This window comes from Fonsecaea erecta, assembly GCF_001651985.1.
Source record: "Fonsecaea erecta strain CBS 125763 chromosome Unknown Scaff5, whole genome shotgun sequence".
Lineage (NCBI taxonomy): Eukaryota > Fungi > Ascomycota > Eurotiomycetes > Chaetothyriales > Herpotrichiellaceae > Fonsecaea > Fonsecaea erecta.
This window is the reverse complement of record NW_017387248.1, coordinates 1,284,723-1,297,937: the sequence shown is the minus strand read 5'-3', so window position 1 is coordinate 1,297,937 and position 13,215 is coordinate 1,284,723. Positions and strand designations below refer to the sequence as shown.

General features: G+C 53.0%; 5 protein-coding genes across 5 annotated transcripts; 1 reads left to right on the top strand and 4 right to left on the bottom strand.

Moving 5' to 3' along the window:
* Positions 1–365: 365 nt before the first annotated feature.
* Positions 366–1,796, bottom strand: AYL99_06533 (hypothetical protein; the record flags this gene model as incomplete). Its single annotated transcript, XM_018838042.1, has 2 exons — positions 366–422; positions 495–1,796. The coding sequence occupies 2 exons, from the start codon at positions 1,794–1,796 to the stop codon at positions 366–368; spliced, it is 1,359 nt and encodes a 452-aa protein (XP_018692602.1).
* Positions 1,797–2,333: 537 nt separating this feature from the next.
* On the bottom strand, positions 2,334–3,028 carry AYL99_06532 (hypothetical protein; the record flags this gene model as incomplete). Its single annotated transcript, XM_018838041.1, has 2 exons — positions 2,334–2,494; positions 2,545–3,028. 2 exons carry the CDS (start codon positions 3,026–3,028, stop codon positions 2,334–2,336), a joined length of 645 nt encoding a protein of 214 aa, XP_018692601.1.
* Positions 3,029–3,339: 311 nt separating this feature from the next.
* On the top strand, positions 3,340–4,308 carry AYL99_06531 (hypothetical protein; the record flags this gene model as incomplete). Its single annotated transcript, XM_018838040.1, has 3 exons — positions 3,340–3,733; positions 3,927–4,129; positions 4,231–4,308. 3 exons carry the CDS (start codon positions 3,340–3,342, stop codon positions 4,306–4,308), a joined length of 675 nt encoding a protein of 224 aa, XP_018692600.1.
* A 21-nt stretch (positions 4,309–4,329) lies between these two features.
* AYL99_06530 (tRNA pseudouridine(38-40) synthase) lies at positions 4,330–6,333 on the bottom strand (the record flags this gene model as incomplete). Its single annotated transcript, XM_018838039.1, has 1 exon — positions 4,330–6,333. One exon carries the CDS (start codon positions 6,331–6,333, stop codon positions 4,330–4,332), a length of 2,004 nt encoding a protein of 667 aa, XP_018692599.1.
* Positions 6,334–6,957: 624 nt separating this feature from the next.
* Positions 6,958–12,840, bottom strand: AYL99_06529 (hypothetical protein; the record flags this gene model as incomplete). The annotated part of the gene is made up of 1 exon (XM_018838038.1): positions 6,958–12,840. One exon carries the CDS (start codon positions 12,838–12,840, stop codon positions 6,958–6,960), a length of 5,883 nt encoding a protein of 1,960 aa, XP_018692598.1.
* Positions 12,841–13,215: the final 375 nt, after the last annotated feature.

The window sequence follows — 13,215 nt, the reverse complement described above, 5'->3', positions numbered from 1 at the left end:
CGCGCTGAAATTATTCCACACGTTCCTGGACGATACCCTCTGTGCTCGAAGGACGTGCATGATTCCCATCCATTCAAGACGCCAGCCGCCTGGTGAAGACCTCTCCAGCACTTGGTTCAAGGCACTTCGGTTCTCTATTTTTGTATACTATCTCTGTCTGCAGTTTTTTGTGAAGGTGGCTATTATTTGTGTTCGCGCGGGCGGAACTCGATCTTGGAATATTGAAACAAGTACGCGAGATGACATTGCAGGAAAATATCAGCAGCAATCCGGAAGATCATAAAAATTCATTGGTCGGAAGTAGTCGCGCGAGCACCACTGAGCTTCGAGAGCGCACGAGGAATTGGTCCTACAAAGACCGATCACTAGTCATATTGGAATAGCACACTGATGCTCTCGCCATAGTGCACCCGTCGAATTGCCTGTTGACGAAGATTTCATTAGTATTTTTCCTTTTCACTTCCATGCAATATTAAAACCAGGCTTGGACTCACCTCGGCAAAGACGTGACCGACCTCGAGCACCTCGAGCTTGGGGCATCTCCTGACGTGGTGAGACTGATCCACTGTATTGGTGACAATGACCTTATCCAATGCGCTGGCATTGATTCTTTCGATTGCGTCTCCACTCAGAACGCCATGTGTCACCAACGCATAGACTTTGCTGGCACCTTCTTTCTTCAAAAGTTTCGCCGCTCTAGTGATCGTGTTACTCGTATCGGCCAGATCGTCGATAAGAATGGCGACTTTGCCGGTAACATCGCCAACAAGCATCATAGTCGCATTCTGCCGGTCGGTGATTTTGGTAGGTCTCCGCTCTTTGTGAATCAGTGCGAACTCGATTCCCAAGGAATCGGCGATTGCGGTTGCTCGTTTAGCACCTCCAGCGTCGGGACTAACGACCACTCCATTTCTGTAATCTGGAATGTTTTGCTGGATGTACTTTTTCAGAATCGGCCGTCCATAGAGATTGTCGACAGGAATGTCAAAGAACCCTTGATATTGAGGATCGTGAAGATCCATAGTGATGATATGATCCGCACCAGCGCAGGTCAAGAGATCTGCCACGAGAGTACCTGCCTGAGCGACCCATTGTCGATAACCGGGGCGAGGTTTGAAAGTGTCTTGCGGATCCATCTTCGGTGGTAGAGCGAAGTCATAATTGGCAATGCCGTTCGTGGCTGAAGCCGTGGAGTCTCCTCGCTTTCGCTGGGATGGAAAGTATTCCGACTTTGTTGATGAATGGGAGCTTGTATCACGGTCACGGTAGTGACTGAAACGGGCCTGGTAGGTTGGGCTGTTTTCTACCTCATCGAGCTGCGACTTTGAGGTTGCTTTGTGCAAGGGATGTCCGTTCGCGAGGCCTTGGCTCTCGGTTTTGTCTGGATGTGGAGTTGGCGGGATGCTGTCAAACGTGTAGCCGTTCGAATCAGGAACCAGCTTGTTGGACGCATTCGATGCCTTGACTAGAGGCGCACCACTCTTGTTGTAGGGTATGTCCGACTGTCGAGAATATGGGAATAGTGGAAGCACAGCAGTGACCTTTTTTGCAGAGGCCGTCTTGCACGCCGAGATGGCAATAAGAAGTTCGACAAAGTGGTCGTTGACTTTCCCACCACCTGACTGTATGATATAGACATCTTTTCCTCTAACTGACTCGCCGATCTCCACTCTGGTCTCTCCAACCGCGAATTTCGAGAAGAGAGCTTGGCCAGGTGCAATCCCGAGGATCTCACAGATGGTTTCTGTCAAGGTTGGATGGGACGAGCCCCCGAACACGACAATGTTTCTGACCATCGTGCACCGATCGAGAGGTCCGGCCGATGATTTGGGTGGTAGGTGAAGTGAGGTTGAGAATCTTGCACGGTCGGAGGAGAGTCAGATCAAACGACAGTCGCGGTGGGAGGATTGTCTAAGCGGTCCTTAGACTATGCAGCCTGCTGTGGGCCGCGAGGCCAAAGAGCACAACCTGGTGGTTGACATAACACAACAGGATGAATGAAACTACGGATAGAAAAGTTCAACTTCAAGTAAAGCGCAGTTGGCGGTTTGCTCTCCCCACGAAACTTTTGTCTCGCCCCACCTTCCGCCTTGGATCCACTGGTTTTCCCGAGGTCAATATGTCGTCATTTGCATGCATTTCATCGGACCAGTAACACAGGATGCAACTGGTCTACCTTGACAGCACAGCGTTTGACAGAGGACTCCTATTCTCTGGACTGTTGTGTGTGAACAGCCATGTTCCCACCTCAATATACACGTAATTTTCGTGTGCTGCCTACCCACTGCCATTCAACGCCAGGCCCTCCGCCATACGGCCACATACGCCTGCCATCAATCGCCCGTGTCAACCTCAAGATCCAGTTGGACATTATTGCTGACACCGTAGTCTTGGAGAGTCAGTTGGTCTTTGAATGGTCTTTCGCCTTGTCGCTTGAGCAGGATCTCGTGAGGTTGTCTGCCGATCATCGAGGCAACTATAACTTTGAAGTCCTCTGGCATTTCATTAGCACGTGAAACCCCCACGAGACTGATATGGACTCACTTATGGGATCTGTAGGATAGCATGGGATGGCTTTTTTTGTCCCCAGTCTGTCGTTGACGTAGACAATGATCATTGGCTGCGCTGGTACTGCAGGCGCCGGCTTCTTCTCTTTCTTGTCCAGTCTGTCCTTCCTCTTTTCTTCGCGGGGTTCTTGTTCTTCCCGATCTTGTCGCTTGTCGTCTCTCCTAGGGGAGCGTCTTCGAGAAGGCGGGGTTCTGGACCTCGAGCGAGGTCGATAATGATCTCTGTAGCCTCGTTGCAGTCCCGAGTCGCGGTCTCGCCTTGAGTCGTCATCATCTCGCCGTTTTTCCTTCCATCTGAATCCCGCATCCTTGCGCCGCGGCCGATCCTCGCGCCTGTTTCTATCCCGTCGAGGAGACCTGCTTCTTCTGCGGTCTTCGCCCCTGGACGATTCTCGCTCTTTCCTGTCAGTATTGGTGGTTGGAGGTGGAGATGGTGAAGTCTCACGCTGGTCGTCGGCCATTTTGAAGCACAAGCAGCCTCTGGCAGGTATTAAAAGCGCGAGTGGACAGTCTATTCGAGCTGACGAAAGTACCTGGTGAGGGAAAGAACTTGCATCAGGCTGCGATTCTCCCGGAAAAACCTGTAGGGTGCGGAATAAACATCGGATAAACATCGGATTTTGTGCTGCTAGGAGGGTCAGTCTCGGCACAATAATTTTCCGTTCCGGGCGTCACATTACCCGGAGCGAACACTGTGTAAATTGACATCGCTTTCGTCGAAGGCCATGCAGAAAGATATCCTCACCTAGTCTCCTGAAATAACCATGGAACCATGTTCTCCGGTCCGACCCAGTACCTCTCCATCCACCTCCCGAGCCCGGCGACGGTCAGCTTCACCGTTTCCACGCGACAACCGCCTCGAGCGTGGTCGACCAACAACAGAGCCAGCTCACACTCGTGGTTCTGTCACCTCCGCCGTGTCCCCATCTTCACCCTGACCAAGTACGCGTTGCGGGTGCTGCTCGTCTTGTACACTGTCGTCGTCAACCTCGCTAAAGCCCAGAGCGACACGCAGTCCCCACGACTCGACGCGTATGCAGACCTCGGGCTTAAACTTAGCCTGGTGGGCGGGACCATCAGAGCTGTGGCCGAGCGCGCGGAATGGTGGGTGCTGGCGCCCGTGAGCTTGGGTATTGTCTATGCGTGCCTCAGGAGGGATTATGTTGGTACGTACTTCATGCCATCTCGTCTGGTTGTCCCCCGTTTCTGGTTCCTGTTCCATGGGCTTTGCTATTGGAGGGTTTCTCGATCCAAGATCAACACCAATTGATTTTCTGTCTTCAACATCTTTTGGTCTATTGGCAGACAGTCTGGATACTTTCAGGAAGGCTGCTCTGACTAAATGCGTGATACGTATAGAAGAGTCCCTCTTAGTACTCCAGGGCCTGGGGATCCAGACATCCACGTCGTCGCCCTACTTCTTCACCGGCCCGACCACGACATTCATTCCCACTACGCAGATCCAGGACATCGTCATACACGAAGCCTTTAAGGGGCTTGAAGTCCGATTCTATCTGGCTGTGATAGTCGAAGGAGCTACCGAGGTGGTGGTTGTCTTCCCTGTAAGCATTTTCTCTTCCCCTTTGTTGGCGCCAAATGAAAAAATGGTTGTGGTAGCCTGCCTACAAGTACCAGAGACTGACATTATTTATTTTGGCTACAGACTCTGCTCCCTCGACGGGAAATTCTCGAGGAAGTCTGGCGAGGCGGTCGGAAATGCTTGTATTCCGGCATCCGCTGAAAGCACGGCGGCCTAATAGTTCTACTCTACTTCCGCGTTGGTTTCCTCGAATTCTTCCTTGGCTTTATTCCTCGCCTCGCCCCTCTTCGCCCATTTTGCGTTCAGCACCTCCAAGGTTTCGATCCTCGGCTTCTTCATCACGGGGACATATCGTCCGCTGGTCCTCGCTCTGCTACCCCCGTCAAAGACTTTCTGACTTCGTCCTCCCCTTCCTCGGAGCCCGTCTCGTGTCGTTTGTCTTCGAAGAGGAGTGCCGTCGCCTTGTGAGATGGCCAGGTCGAGCAGACTGCCGGCGAGGAGCTCTTGCATCTTGGCATCGCGCCACAGGGTCCAGAGTTCGTCGACCACGGAGCCCGTCCCGAATTTTCCGTCGTTCTTGGTCGACGTCGTGGTGAGCGCAGGGACCGTGGCTGCATCCCCAGCATATAGCCAAGGTAGAGAGTCTTCCATCATCCCGCCATCTGCGTTCTCGTTGTCGGGAAATATACAGTCCCACAGCACCAATGGTGCGTCATCGGCCATTTCGTACGCTGGTCGACGTGGATTCTTTTCGATATCAAGCAAATCATCGATAATGCTCGGCTCTTCGAGGCCTTGGCCGACAAGGAACAATACCGCCACCATACACCGCACCTGATGCCACAGGAACGCACTGCCATGAACGCAGAAAGTATACACCTTTGGACCGCCGGACACCCCTGGCGCCATTCCCTTTCCGAGGACTGACGAGGCCGATCCCGTTTGGTTAAGACCTTCGTGTTCCAGAAACATCCTGCCGGTCTCGGGAAACTCAACCACATCCGCAAAGGTCACCCTCCGCACGCAGCTGGGCATCTGCTTACTCGCATCGATCTTGCAGAGATTCCTGAAGTCATGCGCCCCGACGAGTTTCCTCGCGGCTTCCCTCATTTTCTCGATATCCAGCCACCCCTCCCGCAGACCGGCCAACCCCTTCCCGTCTGCGCGCTGGAGACCCAGAGGACCCGGGGTAGGGCAGAACGCCGGGTTGGTGAAGAAGTATTTATAGCGGCGCTCGCGACAGGAGAAGCGTGCGTCGAACATCGGTGGTGGGCAAGGGCACCAAGCGAGAATGCGGATATCGGGCGGGAGGATAGAATTGAGGAGGGAGATGTACGGTAGTTCGTCTTTGATGGGGTCGAAAGGCTTTGTGTGGTTGTCCGTGACGAGGTCGGCAGCATCTATGGATGGCATAGTAGTATCGCCTGCACCATCGCCATCGCCATCGCCATTCTGATGCTTCACGGCCCCGTGCCGGCCGGACTCCTCTGGTGTAGACTCCTGACCGGTTTCCAGCGCCCGGTTACTTCTGACTCGAATGCCAATGACCTGGCCAAACGCCGACACACCCTTGTCCGTTCTCCCGCACTTGCTATACTGGCACCCCTCCCAGTTGAGATCCAGACGGACCCTCTTGCCCCCGCTCTCGCCATTGCCCTGTCCCTGTCCTGGGGCTTCTCTCGTCCACCTTGTCAAGTATGTCTCCCTCCTCTTATCTTCGCCCCAGACCACGTCGTAGCTCTCGTCCACCCCCTTAGCCAGCACAGGCGAAATCAGCCGCGCCTTCCGCAGCGCCTTCCATAGCACCTCCTCAATCGTAGGCTGCGGCGTCAGGTTGTTGTTCGCATGCTCATACCCGCCGTAGCGGCGGCCCAGATACGCGAACTTCAGCGCGATGTGCCGTGTCGAGTACAGGGCCGGGTTGAACGGGCGCGCACGCCGGGGGGAGCGCGGTCGCGAGGATGACGGCGACCGACTGCGAGCAGTGGGGATGGTCTGTGACGGTTCTGGTGGTCCTTGGACGAAGGATGTGCGAGTAGCCTGGTTCGCCTGCGTCAGGGACGCCAGGAGCGCCGTCTGTTCGCGAAGTTGGCGCTCCAATGTCGTGATGCGCCCGACCAGTTCGTCGGTGCTAAAGCTCGTGTAGTCCGCAGCCATCGTATCACTTGCGACAGTCTCGGCTGTGCTGGTCGCCTCTTGGTCCTTTTGCGTGCTCGGAGAAGACATTGCGAGGTGCGAGGAGAGTCTAGTCGCGGATGACTGGCGTGCAGCAGCAGCAGCAGCAGCAGGGTGCGGCGGAGAAAATATACAGATCTGGCACCAGAGAAGCCAACGAGGCACGAGCCCGCTCGTGAGGGATACTGGCGCGACAGCAGCAGCAGCAAGCCTAGGCATCAAAGCACAACAAGAAACCTACAGAAAAAGAAAAGGCAGAGGGCGCAGAGAGCTCAGGGCCAGGGCCAGGAATGCAGCAGGATGGATGGGCTGCGGACTTGGGAAAATAAAAAAAATTGTGGTGACGCCTCGGGATAATGTCGTCCGAGACGAGGTGGCATGCGAGCCTTGCGGAGAGAGGAGTGCTACGAAAGGGGTCACCACACAACAGGGAGTACCAAACTGATCATATCATACGACTTGTAGTTCGGAAGTTCCATTTTGTTGTTACACTCACTATCGGTACAGAAAAGGTCGGTACGTCGCCCTTTTTGACCTCCTCACAGGCTGCACGGCGTCCGCTGTAGGGAAGACCGCCAATGGAACAGCAGCCCCTACATCTCTTCCTCCCTCTGACCGCGTCGACATCCAGTTGCACCGTCTAGCTGAGTCCAGTTCGTGGTCAGCAGTAGTTTCCTAGTCCACTGTGTCGTCGTGTTCTTCTCGTGCTTCATGAAATTCTTGTTCTTCGTCGTTGCCGGGGCTGCCTTTATTTTCTGGTGCATCCTGGTCGATATTTTCCTGCGAGTCTGGAATTTCGATTTCGTCTTCTGCATCATGCATTTCCTCGTCGTCATCTTCTGTGCCGTCGTTATCTTCAGCGGCATCGTCGACAGCATCCTCGGCCCCGTCCTCGCCTACATCGTCCACATTGTCCCTGGAAATTTCGTACTCTTCCAGCATGTGCTTCTTTTCTTCGTCCAGGTCCTCAAGGTCACTGAGCTCACTGCCCGAGTCTTCAGCGTCGGCTTCTCCATCCGCACTATCCTGAATAGAGCCACGCCTAGAGCTTGCTCTGCTTCCGTCTATGTCTTCGTCTTTCGTTCCAGCTAACCGTTTGTCGATTGGTGCTTCTGTTTCGGCTTCCACCTTGGAAGGGATCACCACAATAGGTTGTTTCGAAAGGATGGGTGTCTTGATCGGTGGTGGCTTCACTATGGCTGCCTCCGCCTTGCGCTGAATTTCGCGGCGGGTGACTGTCTTTGTACGCCCAGGTCTGGCTCGTTCGCGCTGAACTTCGGGTATTGGTTGGCCACTCGCCACAGGGAAAGGGGCGGACGAACTTTGGAGTCCAAGTCCTACAGGCGCTGAGATCGACACAGACAATGGTCCGTCAACAGCTCCGTCGCCTTGAGCGCGCAGTATGTTGGTTCCATCCTCGCCACTAGCAGCGAACTCGGCCGTCATATTGATAAAGGTCCCTTGGGGGAGCGCGGCAGGCTGTGGCTTGGTCTGTTCTTCGGGTGGCAATTGTTTGATGAACTCTTCGTAAAGACAAGCGTAAGAATCTCCTATAAGGTCGTCAATGACGGGTCCTTTCATCAGACTGTTATTAAGCCGTTTCAAGTCGATGCCGTCTCGCATAATGTCCAGGTAGACTGAGGTGGTGTCGGGATCATGGGCCCATTTTTCCATCATCTCGGATTTCTTGGTGAATTCTTCATGGTTCATGCCGTCGAACAATGCGCGTTCTCGACCTTCGGGTATTTTGCCCAGTCGTCTGAGCAGGCGCACATAGGTCGTGGCCACCTCCTCCCATACCTTGGTGTGGTCGAGGAAATCGGTGGTCTTCCTCCGGATGCGACGGACTAGCGCGTCCAAGTTTGCGCGGTCGTTGAGCTGCTCCAGAATGTGCACGAAGAAGGAGACGTATCGACCAGTATATACATAATGACGGCCCGGCCGCTCAAATTCAGGCTTCCAAACCTGCATCGTCATGGTTTTCGTGAATATCTGTTGCGTGAACTGATGCTTAGCACCAAGCGCACCGGCGAAATTCGGTTCATCATCAAAGATCACATGGGCGGCGCGGTCGATGATTCGATGGTGCCAATTGGACTTGTCAGCATGCCCAAGCCTTTTCAAGATTTCCAGCATGTAGGGCACCCAGTCGACTCCTTCCTCATCCTTGGGCAGAGACACCCCTTGCGCATATCGCGATGCTTGCAGATACTGGTAGGCTTCGGTATGTGAGATCTTTCGACTTCTTACCATCTTGTGAACGGTTGATACAAGCTTGAAATGAGGTTCCAAGATCGGCTCATGATTCTTCTCCTTTTTAGGAAGAGCCTCAATAGCCTCAACAATAGCCTCTATGACAGCTTCTGCGGAGATCCGATCATGATTCTCCGGGCTTCGAAACATCTTCCACAGACACTTCGCGCGCGTGTAGTGGGATGTCCACGGTTTGGGCCGATCCGTCAGCTTCTTTCCGAGAAGATAGGCAGCGAAATTCCACAGGCGATATTCTCGGACCGGCAGATGATAGGGTTGCTTGGACATTGTCATATCAACGATGCTGCTCATGTGACGCACGTGTTTGTCGGTCCGGAATGCTTCCATACTCAGGGGAGGCCGAGAAGAAGCATATAAGCGGGTGGCAAACTCTGTGAGCATGTCCTCAATCTTCTCCACAGTTTCTGGTCGGTCATCAGCGGAGCGCATGGCTACGGCAGCAGCCATGATGTAGCTGTGAATCGCTTGGCGCTCGAGCAGGGCAATATCGGTCCTGGAGTCATTGAGTTTGGTGGAATTCCAGATCAAGTCGTCTTCAATCTTGGCCTCATAGACTTGTGCCAAACGATACCAAGTTTCCCATTTCTCAATGTTGTGATCCAAGTCCTGACGGAAGAAGTTCGCAGCAACATCCAGGTCGTCGGTTGGCGTTGGATTGACTCTTTTTATCGACTTGTATTTCGAGAGCGTAAGGTGTCCAAGCATGAAATACCAGCCACTGCTGGCCGCAATCTGCGTGTCTGCTTGCACAGCACGGGTAGGCAGATCACCGATACCTCTGAGGCACTGGTACAAGTCATTTGCATTGATGATTGACTTGAGGTACGAAGAAATGATCCGTTTATTTTGCTGTAGCGCTGGAGGACTCTTCACCACTCCTAGAGCCTGCTGCATTTTGTCAATTGTTGCTTTGAGATCGCTCTTGTTCAGGTCTTTGACGTTGAAACGTTCTGCATATTTCATGATCGTCGGGATCAAGGACCAGGCCGTCTTCTTGTCCAGGTTTTCCGGAGGACAGCCGTGGTCGACATCTCCAATACCAGTGGCAAAGCGGAGTTGGTAGAGATCGAAAAAGACTTGAGCAATCTCGCTAGTATAGTCCTGTTCTGTAGCAAGATTTCCCAGTTCGGATTTGACCAACTTTACAAAGGACTTATTGGCATATTTACAATACTGTCGGAGGCCGAAAGAACTGTGTACGTTGCAGAGATATTCTGCCAGGTCGTCTGCCGCTCGCGGATACAACGAAGATTCTTGGACAGTCGCTTCCTTGAGCAGCGTATATTGCAAAGTCCATGCGCGGACGATCATTTCTCTGAACCGGTCCTTACTCTTCTCGTACAGCTTTGTTGAGGTGGCGCCTTTGAGTTGGGGCCCGGTAGATTGGCCAACGCGTAGTGAATCTTCATAGAGGACGAATCCGTGGAGGAGCTTGACAAGCTTAGCGACTGCATCAAGCGATGAACGGAGATGGGACCCGTCAACGCATTCAAAGGGGTTCGAGTCAGTAAGGACCTTGGCTAACAATCTGATCATCATCTCGTCCGCGTCATGTAACCATTTGAGCATTGAGATCTGTCGAATGTTTGGTTCCGTTTCGAGATGCCGCGGAGTGGACAGTTCCTCAACAATCGTCTCGATCGATCGGAGAAGACAAGATACAATTTTGGGGGTATAAGAAATCGCGGTGTAGGCGTTTTGAAGGCGTCTCCACAGGTACAATTTGAGCGCCGCGTCGCCGGACTCGAGAAATTGGATGAGCTCTTCTGCCTGGGCAGAATGCTGGAAAAGCGCCGCCTCTTCTCCTGTTTTAGAATTTGACTCTAAGATAGGTTCCAATTTCTCGATCACTGATACGGGGTCGCTGTTATCGTCGTCGAAGACGCTCGTGAAGAAATCACGCGTACTGAGAGCCGATAACTCTCGATCAATCGCGGCCATAGAGATAACAGACATTGCAGTATTGTTTGGTAGAAAGATCGGGTCAGCGTTTGTCATTTCCAAGAAAGTTTTCAGGTCTTCGAGCATTGAGACAATATGTTCTTTGGCAACATTGTCGTCAAGTCTTGCTTGGGCCACTGACGCCCAGATGAAACGAAGAACTAGAGGATCGTTTAGGCCAGGAGCAGGGGAGTAGGAATAAAGTTGCATGAACTCGCTCGCCAGACTTGACCATCGCTTCAGGCGGTCTGCATGGCAGGCTTGCTCCGCATGGTCCATATCTCCGCCCAGATCGGAGGCTGAGGCGGCCGTATCGAGAAACAGCTCGAAAAGAGTCTCAACGATCTCGACAGATGAACGCACCTCCGGATCAATGCCATCAACTTGCTCCTGGCTTGAGTTGGAAATGGAGGAGAGGCGCTGGTGGAAAAGCCCCCATAGATAGTCCTCCATTGTGCGCGCCAACTCACCTACCATGTGTTTCACCTCGACGGTCCATTTCTCTCCTAGATAGAGTGATGGACATGGTGCGCCCGCGCTGTTCGTGCTAGTGAGAACCGCGCACAGCCAGGAACTTGCTGCTCCGTAGATATTTGTTGGTTCGGCATTGATTGAGGTGATTAGACGGCCTAGTACAAATTTGTCGGAGCTCTTCGGGCGCTCTGTCTCCTTCGGAATGGCAGGTTTAAGGTGTTGCAAAAACAAAGACATGCCAGTCGCTTTCTCAGCAAAATCCTGGTTCCCATGCCCGTTGACGATAGCTTGGCCCTTATCATCCGACCAGTTCATCAAGATCAAGCGGAGGTCTGAAGACAGTTGTAAGTCTTCCAGGGAACTTTCGAAGCCCTCTTCATTCGCTTTCTCACTGGTACCCGTCCAGAAAGCTTGCTTAGCTTGCTCTGTTGAAAAGTATAGCTTCAACCCCAGCTTGGTTAGAAGGGAATTTGTTATGTCGAATGTGGCTTGATCCGCCTGCTCGAAGACAGCGAGTTGGTCTAAGAAGTACTGGGGATCTTCGTGCGACGCTTCATCTTCTTGAGCAGTCGGATCAGCCAGTGATTCTCTCGCTCGCAATCTTTTACTCTTTGCTCGGCCTTCAGTTTCATCGTTACCAGCAATTGTCGTAGACCGTTTCCGTGATGGCGCTGTAACAAGAGGTCGCACCTCGGTTGTGTCGCCATCTGGCAAGAGCCCTGTCTTGTCGTTCTCTTGTGGCAACTCCTTCCCGGGTGATTGCTCGATCTTGATTCCCGTCTCAGCCGGATGTTGACCAGGACTCTGCGTCAGTTCGTCTTGGCCAGAGCCGGGGACGTCGGCCTCATTGCCCACATTCTCGGACGTCGCTGCCATCTCGACCTCGTGATCTGTCGTGCTCAGATCTATCCTTATCGTAGTAGCACTGTTGAGATTGGCTGTACCCTGTTCAAGACGTTCCAATGTCTCGGAAATCTCCTTGCCAAGAGAATAAAGGTCAGGTGAGGCCGGCCGTAGAGACAGTTGACCTACTGCGAAGCTCAAGGGGCGATACCTGTCATCAGTGTATTCGAGAGCAGTGGCGTGCTTTGGTAGGAATGGGTAAGGGTCATTTGATGTCTTCAATAGTGTCAAAAGCCTCTCCTTGGGTCTTGCGTCTGAGCTTCGAAGACGGCTCAGGTCATCTTGTACGAGGGCGACTACCTCCTCAAGTTCACCGGCTGCAAAGGCTTCGTCAAGACCCGATAAGTCGATGGTTTGTTCGCCGTCATCATCTTCACCAGCCAGGACGCTCTCCAAGCAGAAGCGTGCTATTCGCTGGGTGGACAGAACATCTGCCACACGGGCAGCCTTCTTCCAGGAGTCGAGATCGGTATCATCGCGCTCAAGAGCTTGTGCGAACTGTCCAAGGCTTTCCTTGCAGGACTTGGCGTAGTACTGACAGATCTCGGAGCGAGAGCCCCTCTGGTTCGGGACTTCGTGGCGAGCAACATCCAGGAGAAATTGACCCCTGTTCTTGAAGGCGAGATAGAGAAGCTGAGGAACCGAACTTGCAGAGGATTCGGCGGCACTGCTCGGGAGCAGAGAGATTGCACCGGCGTCTGCCTGCGCAGCGGCGATCGTCGCCTCATCGTCGAGTTCGTCATGTTGAAAGCCCGAGACCACATCTGGGTATTTGAAGACTTCGGATCTCAGTAGTTCGTCGTAAGCATCCTTGGCTTCTTGAAAGTACTCGGGACCCTGAGAATGAAGTTTCAGCGCATTTTGATAGAGTTTGAAGGCCTCTTCAAGCTGGATCTCACGGGTGTCGTCAATCTCCTCTTCGAGAGTGTCTTCGGGTTCGACATTGAGAGCCGTGAAGGCAGACATGATGAGTCTGATATTAGAAATCGTTCCCCTCTGCCAACACTGATTTGCGACGATTCATCCGGTATTGGCTGAGAGTCATCTTAGACTCAACGCAGATGTTGCAGCCTTTTTCGATAAGGGAGAGGCGACCGACGAGATGGCTGATGATGGCGTGCAGTGAAGATCGATGACGTTTCCCCGTGGAGGCAGTGAAGATGCCGGGTTAAGTGGTCGTTATGAGGATATCTTGTCTGTCTTGAACGCGTTTCAAATGTCCAACTCCAGACGCGAGGTAACAGTTGCAGATCCGGTTTAGGAAAGCTTGCCGAAAATGCACTCAATTGATCCTTCAACAGCCCCCGAAGATTGATGAGACACGTAGCATTCAAATTTCAT